Source organism: Psittacula echo, assembly GCF_963264785.1.
Source record: "Psittacula echo genome assembly, chromosome: 18".
In the NCBI taxonomy this organism is placed as follows: Eukaryota; Metazoa; Chordata; class Aves; order Psittaciformes; family Psittacidae; genus Psittacula; species Psittacula echo.
In genome coordinates, this window is record NC_137754.1 from 2,133,059 (window position 1) to 2,150,875 (window position 17,817).

At 62.6% G+C, this 17,817-nt stretch overlaps 2 protein-coding genes across 3 annotated transcripts; both read right to left on the reverse strand.

Annotated features, from left to right (window-relative positions):
• Window positions 1-613: 613 nt before the first annotated feature.
• MFRP (membrane frizzled-related protein) lies at window positions 614-4,216 on the reverse strand (the record flags this gene model as incomplete). The annotated part of the gene is made up of 13 exons (XM_080631635.1): window positions 614-838; window positions 916-1,043; window positions 1,145-1,279; window positions 1,647-1,777; window positions 1,940-2,088; window positions 2,212-2,288; window positions 2,438-2,563; window positions 2,687-2,817; window positions 2,897-3,140; window positions 3,221-3,382; window positions 3,667-3,795; window positions 3,966-4,077; window positions 4,163-4,216. 13 exons carry the CDS (start codon window positions 4,214-4,216, stop codon window positions 614-616), a joined length of 1,803 nt encoding a protein of 600 aa, XP_080487761.1.
• Window positions 4,217-6,431: 2,215 nt separating this feature from the next.
• Window positions 6,432-15,840, reverse strand: USP2 (ubiquitin specific peptidase 2; the record flags this gene model as incomplete). Of its 2 annotated transcripts, none has more annotated exons than XM_080631698.1 (12): window positions 6,432-6,519; window positions 6,630-6,750; window positions 6,876-6,983; window positions 7,085-7,163; window positions 7,309-7,389; window positions 7,468-7,571; window positions 7,654-7,718; window positions 7,849-7,959; window positions 8,042-8,153; window positions 8,298-8,421; window positions 8,703-8,753; window positions 15,133-15,840. In XM_080631698.1, the coding sequence occupies 12 exons, from the start codon at window positions 15,838-15,840 to the stop codon at window positions 6,432-6,434; spliced, it is 1,752 nt and encodes a 583-aa protein (XP_080487824.1). The 2 variants fall into 2 exon arrangements, with proteins under 2 accessions (XP_080487824.1, XP_080487825.1); XM_080631699.1 differs by lacking the exon at window positions 15,133-15,840 and adding an exon at window positions 11,165-11,305.
• Window positions 15,841-17,817: the final 1,977 nt, after the last annotated feature.

Consider the following 17,817-nt stretch of genomic DNA (forward strand, 5'->3'; position numbering starts at 1 on the left):
ATGCCTCAGTTTCCCCAGGATCTGCAGGCAGACCCTCCCCAAATGAGCCACCTCCTCCATCGGGTTTGTCAGCTGCTCATGCTGTTTATTCTGCTAGCTGCGTGATATGGGCAGTCCTGGGCTCTTCTTCTGCCTGCTCCATTTGCAGAGCATTAAACCCTTCCCCTTTTAGGCTAGCAGCTGCCTGAGGGCTGTGGGAAAGAGGCCTGGAGATGCTGAAAGAGAGAAATGGGCTGGGAACCATGCACAACCCCAACACGGGGCTGGCTGAGGATGGGGAAGCGGTGCCCAACTCTTGCCACTGTCCTGCTGCTCAGCAAGGGGACTTTGCATAGTGCCACCAGCACAGCTCCAACCTGTGGGCACAACCCCTTCAGCACAAGCCTTTCCCTGTAGCAAGGCTGGGAAGGGGCACTTGCTCTCCATGGCACCCTTGAACAGAGCTGGCCCTGAGCAAAGGCGCTGACCCCAGGGCAGGCGAGGAGCCAGGCAATGGGGTGCTGTTGATGGGGGACACCCCATTAGCTGGGTATTTGCAGGAGGAGGAGGATGGGAGGGACATTTGGAGCAGGGCAGCGGCTGCTTCAGCCCTGGCTCATCTTTTCTTGCTGGATCAGGGCTGGAAGCACTCTATGGGGTCATTGGAGTCAGGCAGGATGTTGCAGTTGATGGGCCAGAGGATGCCGAGGAGGCCGAGGGACTGCTGGCACCGCAGCTCGGCAGCCAGGCACACGGCTCGACAGGGCTGCAGGACCCCCCCGTCCGGGGTGCACTTGGGCACGAAGAGGCTGCAGATGAGGAGTCGGAGGTGCTGGTAGCAGGCGAGCTCCATCAGTGTCTGCGGGAGAGCGGCAGTGATTGTGCACACCACGGTGTGGTGCGGGCAGCCCTGCGGGCAGGCCCCGGGAAGCTCACCTGATAGTCCTGGAGCACCTCAGCGGCTCCCTGCTGGTCCGGGATGGCCAGCCAGATGTTGGGAAAGGAGGTGGCGTTGTAGCCCAGCCCCAGGCACATCTCCACTTGCACAGGCTCACAGACAGACCCTGCCCCAGGGCACTTCACTTCTTATAGCAGCAGTGATGCTCACCGAGTGCCATGGTGCTGCCAGCACGTCTGCTGGGCCAGGACGAGGGGTGGCACTCACCAAAGGCTGGATAGGAGACCCCCGTGCAGTTCAGCTCATCGGTGCCATCGGGGCAGTCGTGCCACCCATCACATACAGATTCCAGTACCCGGCACTCACCATTCCCACAGGAGAACTCTGTGGGGCTGCAGGTCTCTGTAAGAGCAACATGGGCTTGGGCAGAGAGCAGGCCTGCCATGGCTGGGGCTCAGCCTGTTCCCATGCTGACCACCCCTGCCTTCACTCTTCTTGGTCACTGGCCAATAGGTGACCATTGGCTCATCTTAGGAGCATCCCAAATTCCCTGTGTTATCCCTGGGCAGCCCTCGGGTGATAGATCGTGATGTGTGCAGGTGAGCAATGCATGTTCCAATGGCTGGGATCAATAGGGCAATCCTGTAGCCTAAATTCCTGCTCCAAGCAGATAAGTGCAGGTTTTCCCAGGGTCTTACCCAGTCTGGGTTTGAAGGACAGTGACTGCATAGCCCCTCTGGGCAGCCTGTGCCCCTGCTTGGCTACTTACTCTCTGTGCCATTGCGGGCTTGGTAGGTGGCAAAGAACCCATCATCGGCAACTCCCTCGTCTGCCACGAAGAGGACAGTCATGACGTGGCGTGAGGAGGTCAGGATGGGTGGCAGCTGGTGGCCACAGAACCTGCCGACGTGGTGGGGTGAGAGATGGGGTCAGGGTGGGCAGCACCTCGCCAGCCCTGTCCTCCGGTGCCTTCTCCTCACCAGCCTGCCCAGTGCAGCGAAGCCACAGGAGCCCAGTGCACTGAGGCTGGTGCAGCAGGACCAGAGACACCATGGCCTGTACCTGCCCATGAGGCTGGCAGCCCCCGTGCCGGCACTGTCATGCACCTCCACGAAGTCAAAGCTGCAGTCCTCATGTGTCTCCAGGCTGAAGTTGTGGAAGTGCAGGTCGATGACGTGCCCCACGGGCACCGAGATCTGCCACAGGCACAGCTGCAGGGCAGGGGGCAGCCGTGACACCCATGAAACCAGGCTCTTCCCAATGGCAGGTTGCCTTCCTCCCTGCCCACCCTCACCCTGCACCTGCCTCCATCCCACCAGCATCCCTTCTCTCACCTGCTGGTGCGGGTATGGCTGGGGATGGTTTGGGGTGGAGAAGTGCCCCTCCAAGGCGGTTAGTGGCCCCCCGCACTCTGGAGGGACACACACACACATACACATGCAGCTTTACCCCCTGCTCCTCTCCCTTTGCTCTGTCTCCTTACTCCCGTGCCTCCCGCCACCCATCACTGTGCCCTCTGGCCGGGCGCTGCAGCAGCTACGGGCAGGGGTAACCACTGACCTTTGTGTTTGAGGCTGCAGTTGGCCTCATCGCTCTTGTCCGTGCAGTCGTGGAAGCCATCGCAGACAAAGCCCAGGTGGAGACACAGCCCCTGGTCACACAAGTGCTCATCCCAGGCACAGCTCTCTGGCAGAGACAGCCAGGCTGGTGGTGGCACCCCACTGGGCACCCTGCCATACCCTGGTACCCCAGTGCTACCCAGTGCCCGCAGTGAGGAGTCCGAGTGATGCCCAGGGAAGGGATACTCACTGTCACTGGGGGCCACAGCACGGTAGCGGGCACTGAAGCCTGGGGCACCCACGCTGCTGTCGGAGACGAAGGTGACACGCAGGTGGTTGGAGTTGGTGTTGAAGGTCGGGGGTACCACATTGCCACAAAACCTGGGGGCACAACAAGGGGTGACACCCCTCACCCCGTCCCCACTGCATTGCCACGCTCCCCTGGTGCGAGGGGCCCTACCTGGTCGGACCCCCCCTAAGTGGGGCAGGGTCCACGCTGCCAGCACCCTGCTCTTCATAGAGCTCCACACGGTCAAAGAGGCAGGAGGCAGTGCCCTCCACACTGAACGTCTCCATCTTCAGCTGGATGGCGAGGCCGGGGCTCACCTCGATGCGCCAGATGCAGAGTGAATCAGGAGGGTATGGGCTGGGGTAGTTGGGAGAGCTGAAGGAGCCCTCGGGGCTCCGCAGGGTCCCACCGCAGGCTGCATGGGGCAGTAGCGTGGGTATGAGATGGTGCTGCAGGGCACCGCTGTCCCAGCGCACTGCCCCACATGGGACTTACCTGGTGCTGCGGTGCCGGCGGTGGGCAGCCAGCTCTGGGTTGGGGTGGCAGCAGTTCTGGGGGCCGGGGGGGCCCGTCGGGTGGGTGCTACAGCGGTGGCAGCAGCTCCATGGGCAGGCAGGGCTGCGGCTGGGGCGCTGGGTGGCTGCAGGGATGTCAGCTCTGTGCCCAGGGAAGAGCAGGCCCAGGTCAGCCCCAGCAGGGAGAAGGGGCTGCAGTGCAGGGAAGGGGCTTAGGAAGCCCACCCAGCCCCGTGTCCTGTGGTCCCACGTGTGTGCGGGTCCCACAGTGACCATCCCCATCCCAGGGAGGTGGAGATCCCGCTTGCTCCTGTGCATGGTGGCACTCTCCCCACAGGCAGGACCTGCGAGGTGCTGTACAGGATGGATGCCCCCCCTGTGCTCCTTTCCCCCCTCCGAGCTGGTTCTGCGTGCTCATGCACTCACGGTGGATAACGATGCCCAGCAGGAGGGCGATGAGGAAGATGAGGACTGTGCTCATCAGAGCCACGCAGAGCCAGGTGAACTTGAAGTCAGCACGGAACCGCCAGCCTGCCTGCCCCCAGAGCTGCTGGCCTGTGGAAGGCAAGGGAAGAGGGCAGAGCAGCAGCGCTGCGAGCAGCCCCACGCTGACATGGCTGGGCACAGCCCCAGGGTGATAACGGGTCCCTAAATGCTCCCTGGGGGGAGCTTGCCCATCACCCTGCTCCCCAGCTTGTGCCTGTGTGCAAACCCCAGGCTGGTACCGAGGCCATCCCGCTGCGATGTGGGGCTGCTCCCATCCTCATCTGCTGGGCACCCTGTGCTTGGCGCTGCCCGGGGCTCCTCGCCCTCGAAGACGGGGTTGTAGAACTCGGTCTGCAGGAGAGTGAGCATGGGTGGCACCATGAGGAGCACGCAGCAGGGACCCCTCAGTGCCACCCCCCCACCCCCCAAGCCCTACCTTGCTGTGGTCCAGAGCCTCTGGGCAAAGCACGATCTCAGTGAAGTCCTTCATGGCAGCAGGCGGTTCCCAGTACAGCTTGGCTAAAAGCCTCCCCAGCACACCCTGCCCCACAGCACAGCCCCCTGCCTCACTGCCTGCTCCTCCCCAGCTGCCCCCATTGGCCCTGGGGTGGTGTGGGACCCCCGCTCCACCATGCACCAAGGCAGAGGTGGTGGCAGTGCCGGCTGTGCCTACATGTGCTGCCCCAGCACCGGATCCCTTGGAACCCCAAAGGCCATTCCCACTGTGCAGTGAGTGTGGGAAGCACAGCCCCAGCCCCCTCAGCAGGCCCCTTGCCCTGTTAATCCAGCTCAGCTGAGGATGCCGAGGTCAGGCTCTGGCACAGAGAACCAGCGTCTTAAAGGGGAATGTGTGCTTGCACCCACTCTGCTGGGAGCCCATCCAGCTGGGGACCTTGCTTTTGGGTGCATGGAGGCAGCATTGGTTTGCCTGCTGTTTCCAGGTCCCCATCAGGGCAGGGCAGCACTGAAGGGGCTGTGTTGGGGACATTGAACACATCCCTCCTTGCCTTGTGCCTCCCCAGCACTGAATGCTTGAGCCCTGCCACCTGCATTCCCACTGCCCCTTAATGCCTCGGTGCCCGTCCCCGTTCCTAAGAAGGGGAAAAAGGGGCTATTGTTCAGGGGCTTTAGGGGAAGAGCACGGGCACGGAGGAGCTCCACAGGGCTGGAGCAGGAGGAAAGGCTCCCTCTGCCTCTGCAGGTGGCTGGAGGAGAGGGGCTGCTGCCTGCATCCATCGCTCCAGGCACACCTTGGGGCATGGCTGCTCCTGGGGCTGTGGGGCTGAGCACTGGCAGGCTCTGGCAGTGGTTTCCCTCTGGCTGCTGGAGCCACAGTCCTCCATGTGCCCGCGCAGCGACAAGCACAGGCACACAGCGCTCTGTTCAAGCTCAAATTTATTCCTGCACGAGTCTCCCTTGTATGAGACACTTCCTGCCCATCTTGCTTACACAGTAAACAAGCCACCTGCCAAGCAGCATTGCTGCCCCAGTCCGGTACCTGCCGCGGGCAGCCCCTCCATCCTGCCTGCCCTCCCCTCCATCCGAGCCCCACTGGGATGCCCCCGGGCTGGGTGGGATGCTCATGGCACCAGAGCGCTCAGTGTGTGCCCGCAGCGCCAGCGAGGGCAAAGGAGAATGGGTTTGCTGGGCTGGATGTAGCTGCCTTGCGGGCTGGGGCTGGGATTGGGCTGGGTCAGGCCCATCTCTCCTCCAGCTGCACCTTAGGCAAGGCAGGATGGGGAGGAGAATAAATTAAAGGCTTAAAAGGCCACTGGCATTTGCTAGCTGGAGGACAGAGCAGCAGGGCTGGGGGAGACACGCATCCCCGGGCACCCAGTGGGGCTCCTGATCGCAGGGACAAGAAAGCCCCAATCGCAGATGGTCCCGGAAAGCCACTGCCCTTCCCTCCCTCTCCTCCACAGGATGGATGTTTCTGTGCAACCCCAATGGCCTCTCGCTCCCCTGAAGGGTTTAAGGCACCGTCGTATGAGGATGCAGGTAAAAACCTACCTGAAGCATCCCCCGGCACAAGTCCCTGGAGAGCCAGGAAGCAGCGGGGTGCTCCAGGTTGAGCAAAGTCCACTATAAATACATAGAAATCCCACAAAACGGTTTCCTCCTTCCTGTCCATGAGTCTTGCTTCGAGGAGCATGCGTGGGGCAGCTGGTGAGGATGTGCTGCCTGAGATGGGACGGAGGCGACCAAAGGGCTCAGCTCCTTTGCCAGGAGGTTCGGAAGTGCTGGGAGGAGGCCGGGAGCAGTTCATAGATCCTCCGGGATGGCCAAGCAGAATGGGAGCGCCAAAGAGGCCAGGAGGGATGCGGGAGGCTCTCCTGGGTGCTCCCCCGGGGGGGCAGAGGTCCTGGCTGAGTCAATGGGGCTGGCAGCCCCATGCCCGCAATGTCCCTTGCTCAGTATTTTTATTACACACCAACCAAAAAGAAAAGGAGAAAGAAACTAAAACGTACCCCAAGGTAAAAAACAAACGCCAGCGACCAGGAGGTGCCTGAGCTGCCGGGGCCCTGCCCTGCTGCCGCTGCCCTCCTCGGCTTGGAGCTGCGGTGTTCCTTGCTCGGGGTCTGCTCCTTGGCTGCCTCCAGCCTCCCCCTGCAGCCACCTCGGGGTCCCTCCTCTTCACCTCCTCCTGCACTTGTGGGGCTGGTAGTGAGGGGTGTCGCAGGGGATCCCCAGGCAGGCAGGGCTGGCTACATGCGGGAGGACGGGCTGGCCAGTTCGTAGAAGAGCAGGTAGGCATCGCTGCTGCGGACGTGGCTGGATGACATCGGGGTAACTCTGCGGACACGGGGAGATGCGCTGTGAGCCATGGGGACAATGCACCAGGATGATGCTCTGGGCACGGGGTCCCCGCTTGCCCTGACCCTGCATCCCATGCTCTGCCTCACCGTGAGTCATTGAAACTGTGCCACTCGCTGGAGATGGGGCTCTTGCAGTAGGCAGTGTAGTGTCCCCCCATGGTGGTGCCCGAGTGGTTGGAGACAGCATAGAGGTTGTAAACGGCATGGTCTGTGGGGAGCAAAGGGGTGCTCAGCCATGCAGGCTACTCCCCTGCTGTCCCCCAGTGCACCAGCATGGAGCTGGGGCCAGGAGGGACCAGTACCCATGGCTCTGCCCCCCAGCCCTGCACTCACTGCAGCTCTGCGAGGCGAACTCCCGGAGGTCCAGGTCCTTCAGCTGGAAGTTGATGAAGGTTGTGAGCTTGCTGGTTCGTATTCTAGCCTCTGAGAAGCGCTTCAGGTCTGGGCATCAGGTCAAGGAGGCAAGAGATAAAGGGGAGCCTGCAAGGAACTGCCTGCCCCCACCCAGCACCCCTGGCCCCATCCCTCTGCCTGAAGGATACGGAGCACCAGGATCTTGGGGAACTTCTGGATGCTGAATTTCTTTGTGCACCTTGTCCTGGCTTTGCAGCGACAACATGTCTGTGGGAGACAAACAGCATGAGAAGGAGGGTGAGAGCAGAGGCCAGCCCCATGGGGCTCTGAGCCCACAGTGCTGGCAACACAGGCACGGAGGGAAAGGGGCTCAGCCTGCACCAAGGCAAGCCCCATGCCCCCCACTCCATACCGGTTTCTCATCCCCATCCAGCACATCCTCTTTGGTGAAGAGCCGTAGGCAGTCCATGAGGGTCACCTCCCCATAGCTTTTCTGTTGGAGCATAGTGTGGATTAGGGACAGCGTGTGCAGGGCGGAGTGCTGGAGGTAGGGACTGAGAGCACCCCTTACCTTGGGGATGGGCAGGGACAGGTCCCAGAAGGGATCGAAGGCTGTGGAGCAGTATCCGCACTCATTGCAGGTCAGTGAACTCTTCAGCTGCCCAACGAAGAGGTCTGGTGGGACAAAGCCAGGTGAGACCCCGCGTTTCCAGCCCTGCTCCCAGCCCTGCCCTCCTCTCCCCACAGCCCTGCTCACCACTGATGCGGCTGTCCTCCCTCTCCTGGTACCTCCTCCACATCTGGCGGCTCTTCTCATCGTCACTGCAGGAGATGGGCAGACACAGTGGTACCAAGTGTGGCTGAGGGACAGCAGCCCCCGTGACAAGCCCAGAGGGACCCATGTCATCACCCTCCCGAGGCCGAGCCTGCCTCTGCCCCGGCCGGCACTTACGGGAGGTGGTCCAGGGTGTCCGTGCTTGCCCGTGGCCGCACCAGCACACGGTTCACCTCACTGTGCAGGCCATCCAGGAGGAACCGCAGGAACTCCTGTGCATCCTGCTGGCTGCAAGACACAGGGCACGGCCAGTGAGCAGTGGCGGGAGCTCAGCACCCCCCAGGACGACCGCTGCACCGACACCACTTACTTGTAGCCGACAAAGCGGGGGGCATATCTCTGGATCTGGATCTTGAACTCGGAGGGGCTCACGCTCTCATTGGGGGACGAGGTCCAGAGCAGCTGAAGCAGCTTTGCAAACTCTGTGTGCACAGAGGCAGGTCTTCAGCACAGGTCCTGGTGATGGGCCCCACAGCACAGCACCAAGGCCGGGGGCCATGGGGTGTCCCAGGGGAGCAAGGACACGGTGCAGGGTGCGGAGGCAGGGGCTGGTGACCGGCGGTTACCTGACATGAGCGCAGTGCGCATGCGGCTGTTGTTGTTGAGGTCCCGCAGGTACTGGTTCTGCAGGCAGTAATCCCGCAGCTCCTTGGTGTTGCTCAGGCACTGCAGGATGGAGTTCATGAAGCACTGGGGGAGGCAGAAGAGAAAACCATGGCAACGAGAGGCAGAGGGAGGCAGGCGGTGGAAGGGGGACATGCGGGGCGGGTGGGCAGAGGATAGGGACGAAGCAGGGAAGCTCTTCCTCAGCTAGCTCCATTGGGATTGGGACGCAGGGAGACACCAGGGTGAGAGTGCGGGTGCTGGGGGGTGAGGCAAAGGGACAGGGCTCCCCTCTGCCCCATAGATGTGCCAGCAGAAGGCCTGGTGTGAGATGGGGCGCCCAGCTGGGTGCCTGGGTTAGCACTCACCGTGTTGCCGAGGTTTCGCAGGCCAGTCAGCCCCTGCACCACCTTGGAGCTCTGCAGAGAGAAGGAACAGGGCTGAGACAGTGTCCAGCACAGGCTGGCCGTGCTGTGGGCAGCACAGTGAGGCCATGGTGCCATGGAGCAGACCCTCAAGTGCAAGTAGAGGCCCTATCTCCCTATGGGAATCATAGGCAGCACCGCAATTGCTCTGTGCTCTGGATGCACACAGGACCGTAGCCAAGGACCCAGAGAGAAGCCATGGCTGGCCTGCCCCATCCTGCCTGCCCGGCTGCTGCTGCTTGGCTCCCTGGCCCAGGACAACGTGCAGTGTTCAAAGGTCTCCCTGCCTGGTGCCACTGCTGCCCCATGCCCTGGGCTGCAGGCCAGACCAAGCACCTCTTCTTCCTCCCCTTGCCAGCCCTGTGCCCTGGGAAGCTGTGGGGTGGAAGCGCCCTGTGCCTGCCCCACGGCTGCAGGAGGTGCACAGTGCCCCACTGCCGCCTGCCTTGTCCACACCGGGTGTCCCCCCCTGCACAAGCACACCCAGACTGTGGCACAGGATAAAGTCCATCTGGGAAAGTGCAAGCCCAGCCCTGCAGCAGTGAGCCCAGGAATGGGGCAGCATGTCCAGCAGTGCCCTCCCAACCACTCGCTGGCCTGGCTGGGCTATGCCTGTGTTATGGGTCAGTTCTAGGTCCACCGGTATTCCCTGAGCCAGGCAGGATCATGCCAAGCAGAGACAGCCACAGGCAGCGGGGTGATGGGGCCAGGAGGCATGGCCACTCTTTGCTGGAGAGACCGAGAGTGCAAAGAGGCTTTGGGAGCCACAGGGTTGCCTGTGTTGCATGGAGGGCTATGGTGTTGGTGGGACGGAGCAGGGGTCCTGCTCCCAGCCCTGCACAGAGGGCAGTGGTGGGATGAACCTCCCCGGAGCCATGCCCAGAGCAGGGTGCTGGGACAATGAGGCTTGCAGGGCCAGGCTGCTCATCCTGCTCCCTCAGATGACCAGGTTTTAAGGATCCTCAGGCACCCCCCCAGCTGCCCACCCCAGCGTGAGGAGCGGGAGGAGAGCAGGGGAGGGGGCCCAGCAGCTCTGAAATAGCAGCATCTGGTGTGTGTGTGGGAGGTGCTGAGCACCCAGCCCTGACAGCAGCCCAAAATAACCCAGATCCGCTTACACGTGCTCCTTAGCGACGGCGCAGGCATCACCCACCGCAGCACCAGCGGCCACTTGGCTGCCCTTTGTGGGTGCACATGGCACGGCCGGACCCATCACTTATCCCTGTGCAGGGACCCACAGGCCATAGGGCAGGCTCAGCTGGCTGTGGTGGGTCAGTGTGACACACCATGGTGGGAGGAGCTGGCCTGGCTCTGCAGGCAGCAGGAGAAGTGGGTCTGTGCCCTAACAGCCTACATCCCTTGAAGGGGCTGACCCTTGCTGCTTGCATCCTCATGCCTATTGCAGGCAAGGTCACAGTCCCGGGGGGGGGGGGGGTAACTGCATCTCCTGGGAGCTGCCTCAATGTGCCCCAGCCATCCCAAACAGGACTCTGCTCATCTGATTGCCCTGGTCCGGCACCTCCCTCCATGTACCCAGAGGAACCAGAGTGACCCATCAATGTGGGTGCAAACCTCCCCATAGACACAGCATTCGCTGCTGCCCAGCCAGGCCAGAGGCTGAAGCACCAGAGGCCCAGGTGCTCCCATACCATGGCACAAGCCCTGTGTGCACCCAGGTCTTATCTCCCTCCCTGGTTTTCCCTCCCGTGGCTGACTCAACTCCAGCTAATCCCCCTCGCCCGTCCAGGGCTTTATCTAGGACACGGCACTGCTCGGAGGCGGCCAAGGAGAGCTGGCTCACGCGGTGGCAGCTGGGGAGTCCCTGAGGCTGCACTGCAGGAGGGGGACAAGAGGCAGGGGATGGGGACAAGGGACAAGACCTGGACCGTGCTGTCCCATCCGGGTCCGCATGCCAAGGGCCTGTTGGGGCAGCAGGAGAGCCGGAACAGGCAGACTTACATAAGTGCCCAGGTCTGCCCTCCCTGCCCCTTCCCTCTGCCGTCCCTGCAGGGGAAGATCTGCCCCTGCACTGCCGCCCTGGGGACAGCCAAGCTCAGCACAGTGACACTGCCAAGGGGCTAGCATGGCCAGCAGCCCCTTCCTTGCACTGGGCAGGCTGGGGCATGGGAACGTGGCCAAGGTCACCACAAGGGCAGGGCTGGGAGAGTGACCCAGGCGTCCTGACACGTGCCTTCACCTGCTCCTTGTCCCTCCTGCAGGACACCGGGGCACCCGGGCCCCATGGCCCGCCAGGATGGGCACCCACTCCCAGGCACTCCATCCTCCAGCAAGGGGGATGCCGTGGGATACCCCATGCTCCCCAGTGAGGGCAGGGGCCACTCCATCCCCACACCCCCTCCCGTGCCCCCAAGCCGGAGGGCAGGGGCTGCAGGCAGAGCTCATACCTTGGTCTTATTGAGGACGAGCCCGACGAAGGTAGAGACCAGCAGGGACCCTGGCATGGAGGTGCGGGGCCGCAGGTCCTTGTGAAGGTCGGGGAGAGCGGGGGGCTCCTCGGGCAGCGTCACCGTGTACGAGTCCCTCATGATGGCCCCCTCGGGCACGGCACGGTGAGGACCAGCGGTGGGCTCAGGGGGATGCCGGCGGGTGCCGGGCGGGCACCTCTTGCCTGCGGCCAAGCTATCGCCCTGGGTACGGGGTCAGGCGCCCGGCTCCAGCGCAGCGCCAGCAGCGGAGCCGGTGCCGGCTCTGGGGCTGACGGCACCTGAGCAGCTCTGACATCAAATGGGTGGAGAGGCGGCAGCGGCTCGGTGACGGCCGGCCCCCGCCGCACCGCGTGGTACAGCCGAGCCCAGCCCGCAGCCAAGGGGGCCCTCGAGGGGCGGCGGGGCCCGTGGGACGCGCTCCCAGCACCATGGGGGCTCTGCGGAGGGTGCTAGCGCCCCACTGCATCCCTGTACCCCCTCCAACCGCCGCAGCACAGCTCCGGCAGCGCTGCTCCCCACGCACAAGCTTGTCCGCCTCGCAACACCGGCACCGCGCCAGCATCATAAGGGCAATAGGGCGAGGAGGCAGCCGGAAGAGCGCCTGCTCCCCTGTGCTCCCAGCTCCTGGGGCTGACTGATGGGACCGGCTTCCCATCGTTGCCAGCACGGTGCTGGCCTGAGAGCTGGGCAGGCACTCGGCAGAGCGGGTCTGTCCCAGCCGGGAGTCACTCACCAGAGCTCGGTCAAACTGGGACACTCGCACAGCATTGGGTGCATGGGGTGCCCAGAGGGGGGATAAGAGCTGTCTGAGAGGGGCTCCCAGGCATGTGCCTTCCCTGCAGTGCTGTGCTGGGCTCCCATTTGGGGGTACTGAGCAACAGGAGACAGTGCATGCTCCTCTCTATGGAGGATGCATTGACACTGATCTCAGAGGGTATTTCAGTGCCTTGCTTCATCTGCTGAGGAAAAACTCCCCCCCAGATCCTGTGTGAAGCACAGATCCCATCTGGTGCCTCCCCTCTGGGTACTGGGTAAACTGAGGCACGGAGCAGGCAGCGCTCAGTCTCTTCTCCTGCAGCAAGGGCAGATGAGGAGGCTGGCAGGAAGCCCAGCTATCCCGTGTCCCAGTCCTGCGTCTCCCCTCTGACCACAGCAGGGTGAGCAACAGAGGCTTGCGACTGCTGCGTGTGCCCAGGTGTCCTTCCTGCCTGCTCAGGGAAATTTCCATGGGCAGTGGAGACAGGGAGAGCGGCCCGGCTGCTCCGAGCACATCCAGAGCCTTCAGCATCACTGACCAGGCTGGAGGCACCGAGTAGAGCCTGCTTTCCTCCCAATACACCCCAGCCAGAGCCAGTGGCTGCTGTCTGAATCCCAATTGCTGCAGATGCAGCCTCCCCTTGTCCGCGGCGCAAGCTCGGCACAGCCAGTGGAGGGGCTGATGGGGGGGGGGGGGGGAGACTATTTTTGGCATCAGCAAAAATATCTGAGGAGGCATCTTGCAGCGTTATTCATCTGCAGGGCCAGGGCTTTTTGCATCACAACAGGATGCTTGTCGTAATCCCTGCTTGCGTGTGCGCACATGTGTATATATATACACACCCCACCGTGTGTACACCGTACACACACAGGGACACAACGTTCACATGGGGCTGCGCACCCTGTCAGCATCACGAAGGCTGCGTGGCTCTCACAGCCCCTCCATGTCCCATTCTGGGCCCCAGGACCATGGCACAGCTCCCCAGTGTGTCCGCTGCTGTACCAGTGCTGCCCACACCAGCCAGGGTTCCACCACCCTGCCCTGCATCCCGGTGGGTAGCTTGGGGACAGGATTTGTCCCAGTGCACAGCTTGCCCCAAGCTCCATGCAGGGTGCTCCCTGCCCTCAGCAGTGGTGACCTTCTGCCATGGGCAGAGGTTGCCACAGGCCTGGTTGGCACCGCAAAGGCAGGCAGGACCAGCAGTGGCCTTAGGCCAGAGACGTCAGCTGCTCAGGATGGGGCTGCGGAGAGCTGCCGGTGCTTGTGCGGGTGGCTCTGGCCTTCTGACCCTATGTTCACCCAGGGTGGTTAATGGGGCGGCACAGCCGTGGTCCTGCCCCCCCCACCTGCCTGCCCTTCCTGGGAGCCAGTCTGGCATGGAGCCGGCAGGCACAGCCACTCGCTGCAGCTGCACACACCTCCCTTTGCCCTGCGGGATGGTAAACTGAGGCACGGAGCGATGGTGTGGGTAGGGACAAATGCAGGCATCCTTGCCTCCTGCTCTGGATCATGGTTCACATGGCGCAGAGGCAGGAGGTGCATGGGGAAGAAGGGATGGAAGTAGGCACTGAGCCAGCCTCACTGCCCTGGCTGTGGTGGGTGCTGCTGGCACTGCCCACAGGGCTGGGTAATGGGGCAGAACCAATGGCGTTTGTTTCCGGCGCCTGGCATGACCGCGGTCGTTTTACGATGGGTACATTTGCTTCCTGGCTTGGGAAACGGAGGGAAAAACCCCACAGGAATGGAAAATAGCCCATCAAAGCACCAAGGAAACCTAAGCCAATGTCACTGACCCATCCTCCCCGCCTGCCCCAGCACCCTGTGCCAGCTGCACCATCAGCCCCAGCTGGAAAGCCCCTGGCTGTGTCCGCATACAACCGCAAGGTGAGCTTTGGGAGTAGCTGCCCCATGGCCACCCCATGGGGCACTCACATCACAGTGGTGTGTGAGCACCTGGTGGTGGGGACCCCAGCCCAAGCAGTGGTGGTGAGGGCTTCAGTGAGAAGCAGCAGCTTCTGGGTCCCCCCTCGGTCCCCCCCCACCAGGGCCTGTTGTGGGAGGCAGGAATTCCCTTCAACAGCATCATTCCTCCACTCACCCAGCCCTCCAACCTGCTCCTGCACCCCAGGGCTGGGGACCAGGGACCAGACAGGTTGGGCACAGGGTGTCCCACACCAGGGCAGGGGACTGCATGTGAGCCACAGGTCAGACCCTGTGCCAGGGCAGCCTGGTCCCTCCAGCATGGGTGAATGAAGGCCGACTGGAAAGAGAGCGGGAGACAGCGCGTGCAGAGCCTGACACAGGAGCTTGGAAGGAAACCGGCGTGGAAAATTACCAGGCTGCTCCCCTCCGCGCCTGAGCCCGGCTGCGCGTGTGATGCCGGCTCCTGGCCTGGGCTGAGGCCCTGGGGATGGTGCAGCACCGACTGATACCTGGGGCACCAAGTGCCTGCCACCACGTATGATGCTGAGCAGAGCAGCCACTGCCATGGAGAAACTGGTGCTTCCCTGGCTGCCATGGCCTATGTTAGGAGCCGGGGCACAGGGCCCTGGGATGGCAGCAATAGGCCATTCCAGTGATCAGGCATCACCGGGTATCAGTGCAAAACCTGACCAGCAGCTGGGTACCAAGTCATTGTGCCAAAGCACCAGCCAAACCAGCCTCCCCAGCTGGGTGTCACAGCAAGGTGAGTGCCCAACCCGGTCATGTCACCCTCTCTAGCTGGGGTGAAGCAGCAGGAAACCCATCTGGGCTGGGATGGAGCAGAGGCAAGGGGTGTGGGCACAGTCAGCTCTGTGTGTCAGCATCCAACCTGATGACAGATGGGGCAGCCACAGCTTCTCTGGGCACCCTGTGCCAGCGCCTCAGCACCCTCACAGGGAAGAACTGCCTTATTATCTACCATGGGCACCCTTAGCTGCAAGGCACCCATGGGGAGCCTTGTGAGCACAGCCTCTCAGAGGACACCCTCACATGGCTGTGCCAGCAGCTCTAGCCCAGCACTGCTGCGACAGCAAGGGCGGCTCAGGGGGTCAGCAGCAGAAACAGAGGCACAGAGCAATGCACCCAGATCCCCAGCTGAGAGCACACAAGGTGTCCCAGGCTCCCTATCCTAGCGCAAGCAGGCACGGATGACATACCCCAACACATCCCACCAGGAGCCCCTTACCATGGTGTTCCGTGCGGACGTGTCACAGCACCCATCATCACTCCTCTCATAGGACTGAGTGGTGCCACGGGTGCCTGAGGGTGGCAGGGCCTGGGAGGGGATGAGGGGGCCCATGGGGAAGCTGCTGTGGCCGCTCTTCCTCCCGTAGCTCTCCACGTAGTTGCGGACGTAGTCGGAGCGCGCAGCAGCCTGGTAGAGACCTGGCAGGGCACCGAGTTCTTGCTGTCCCTCCTGCGCGCTGGTGCTTGCATAGGCGCTGTCCGAGGCGTGCAGCCCGGAGAACTCCTGCGCCAGGTCCGAGTGGCTGATGGATTTGCGACGGCTGAGAGATGCTGTGGGGGGCAGGTAGCCTGGGGGGCTGCTGGGGGTCCCTGCGAAGGTGTAACAGGCACCCCCGTTCAGCCCACCGCCGGGCGGCCGGGGCTGGCTGCGGATGTACGTGGGGCTGAGGCGGATGCTGGAGTCTGGATACAGAAGCAGCCGGCTGCTGTCATAGCCGCTGGTTGGGGACAGCCCCATATGGTGGTAGCGAGGGGAGGGCAGGTAGCTGCTTTTGAAGCCGATTTTGTCACTGTTTGCATAGGATGTGGACAAGGTGGATCCATACGAGGTGTAGGAGCTGTAGCCGCTGGGCACCTTGCTGTAGGTGGTCTCAGCATAGCGGGATGAGTCAACGTACCGCTTCAGGGTGGAGGAGAGCTGGGACATGATGGAGACTGGGGTTCTGCAGGCTCTCCTGGAGTCATCGACTGCAAGAGAAGAGTCCAGGGGTCAGCTCCCATGGGCCATGGGCACCCAGCACTCACCCAGTAGCTCACTGCCTCACCTGGAGATCCTGGGGCAGGCAACAGCAGGATCCCAGGGGATGAAGGGTGCAGGGAGGGCTATGGGGTGCAGTGTGGCTGTGACTTCTGGAGAGCCTGGTACATCAAGACCTAGCTGGCACTGCCACCCATGTGCCTCCGGGTACCTTGTACCACACTGAGCCCCAGGGCACAGCCAGAAGCACCCAGCATCCTAGTACCCACAGTCACCAAAGCCAAAGGACTGCAGTAGTCACCTCTGCCCCAGCCCTGGCATCCATCCATCCTGTGACTATTCCATTCGTGGGGCTGCAGAGGTGTCCCCAGTGCCCCCTCCACATGGGAGGCAGTTGCCTGGTCACATTCATGATGCTTAGCCCCAACTCTGGCTGAGATAGGCAAATGGGATGGACTGATTCAGCCTGTCCAGCACCTCCCCTGGTTATTCAGAGTGAGCACCAGGGCTTGGCAGGGGGCTGGCGTTTCCAGCTCACTAAAACACTCCCCATCTCCCTGCTGCTGCTGTGCCCTGCTAGCCTCCCAGCAGTAATTCAAGCTGATGCAGGTCCTCCTGCGAGGTGGTTGCTGTGCCCCCACCAGCCAGGCAGAGCCAGCCCATAGGGGTGGTTGACACCCCAGCACCTGATCCCCACAGGGAGCTGGTGGCTTCTGCCCCATGGCACCCACATGGGGCAGGAGTATAGAGGAACAAAAGCACCCAGAGCACGCGTGAAGCTGGGACAGGGCAGACCCCAGTGCCTGCAAACGCTGTCTGGATCTACAGGGAAGTTTGCTCTCAGCACCCATGGCTGGTCCCCTACCTGTCCAGGGTTGCAGGACCCCAACCGAGCTCTTCTGTCCCTGTGTAGCTGGTGCTCAGCTCCCTGGGAGCCTGGCGTCCCTTCCCTGGCAGGACAGTGGCTCATGTGGCTCCGAGTCTCCAGTCACCCAGGAGATGACCCTGATTCAAAGGCTTTTCCCAGCCCAGCAAGGGCGGGCTCTGGCCAGGCTCCAAGCCAGGAGGTGATGGAGATGGTGCCTGGCCCAGCCCTGCCACAGCCCTTGCAGCACACAGGGAGCGTCCAGGCTTGGGGATGGTCACTGGATCCCCAGCAACAGGAGCCTCCACAGCATCACTCCCTGCCTGACCCTGGGGGGACCCAGCTCCTGCTTGGAGCCCCAGGCATGCCACCCATAGTGGGACCCCCTCCCCAGAGGAGACAGTAGCCACCCCCTTAGCTCCACAGACCATGGGGTGGTGGGTACCAGCTCCCACAGCCACCCCTGCCCATCTAACCCTGCTGTGGAAATGCCCCAGGACTGCTTTGCTTTTAGGAGATGGTGTCAGAGGTGGCATCCAGCCACCTCCTGGAGAGCAGCCCAGCTGCATCCTGGCTACTGTTGTTATTGCCCACGGAATAACCATCCCACAGCAGAGAGGGAACTATTTACAAGCAAGAGCAAGGTGGAGCCAACAGACCTGTTTGGGAATGGAGGCTGAGGGCTGAATAATCGGCTCGCAGACAGGGACTCCACCAAGCACCCAGCTCTTCCAGGCCAGGCTGCGGCCACCCTCATCAGCACTGGGAGGACCCAGGAGTGGTTCTGCCAGCTGGGATTTGACAGGAACAATGGGGATCCCAGGCAAGGGACTGGCACCCTCTACTGATGCTGGACTCAGAGCCCCTTAGCTTCCAGAGAGCACACGCTTGTGTGCCTTAACGTGACACAGAGGCTCTCTCTGGGCCGCCCCTTTTCCCCATCCCCTAGCCAGAACAGATGATCAGTGCCAGGACAGCCCCATGCCATTGTCCCACTGTGCCATGCCACCGCTGGCACCAGCAGCATCTCTTCTTTGCTCTCAGGGCAGCCACCGGCTTGG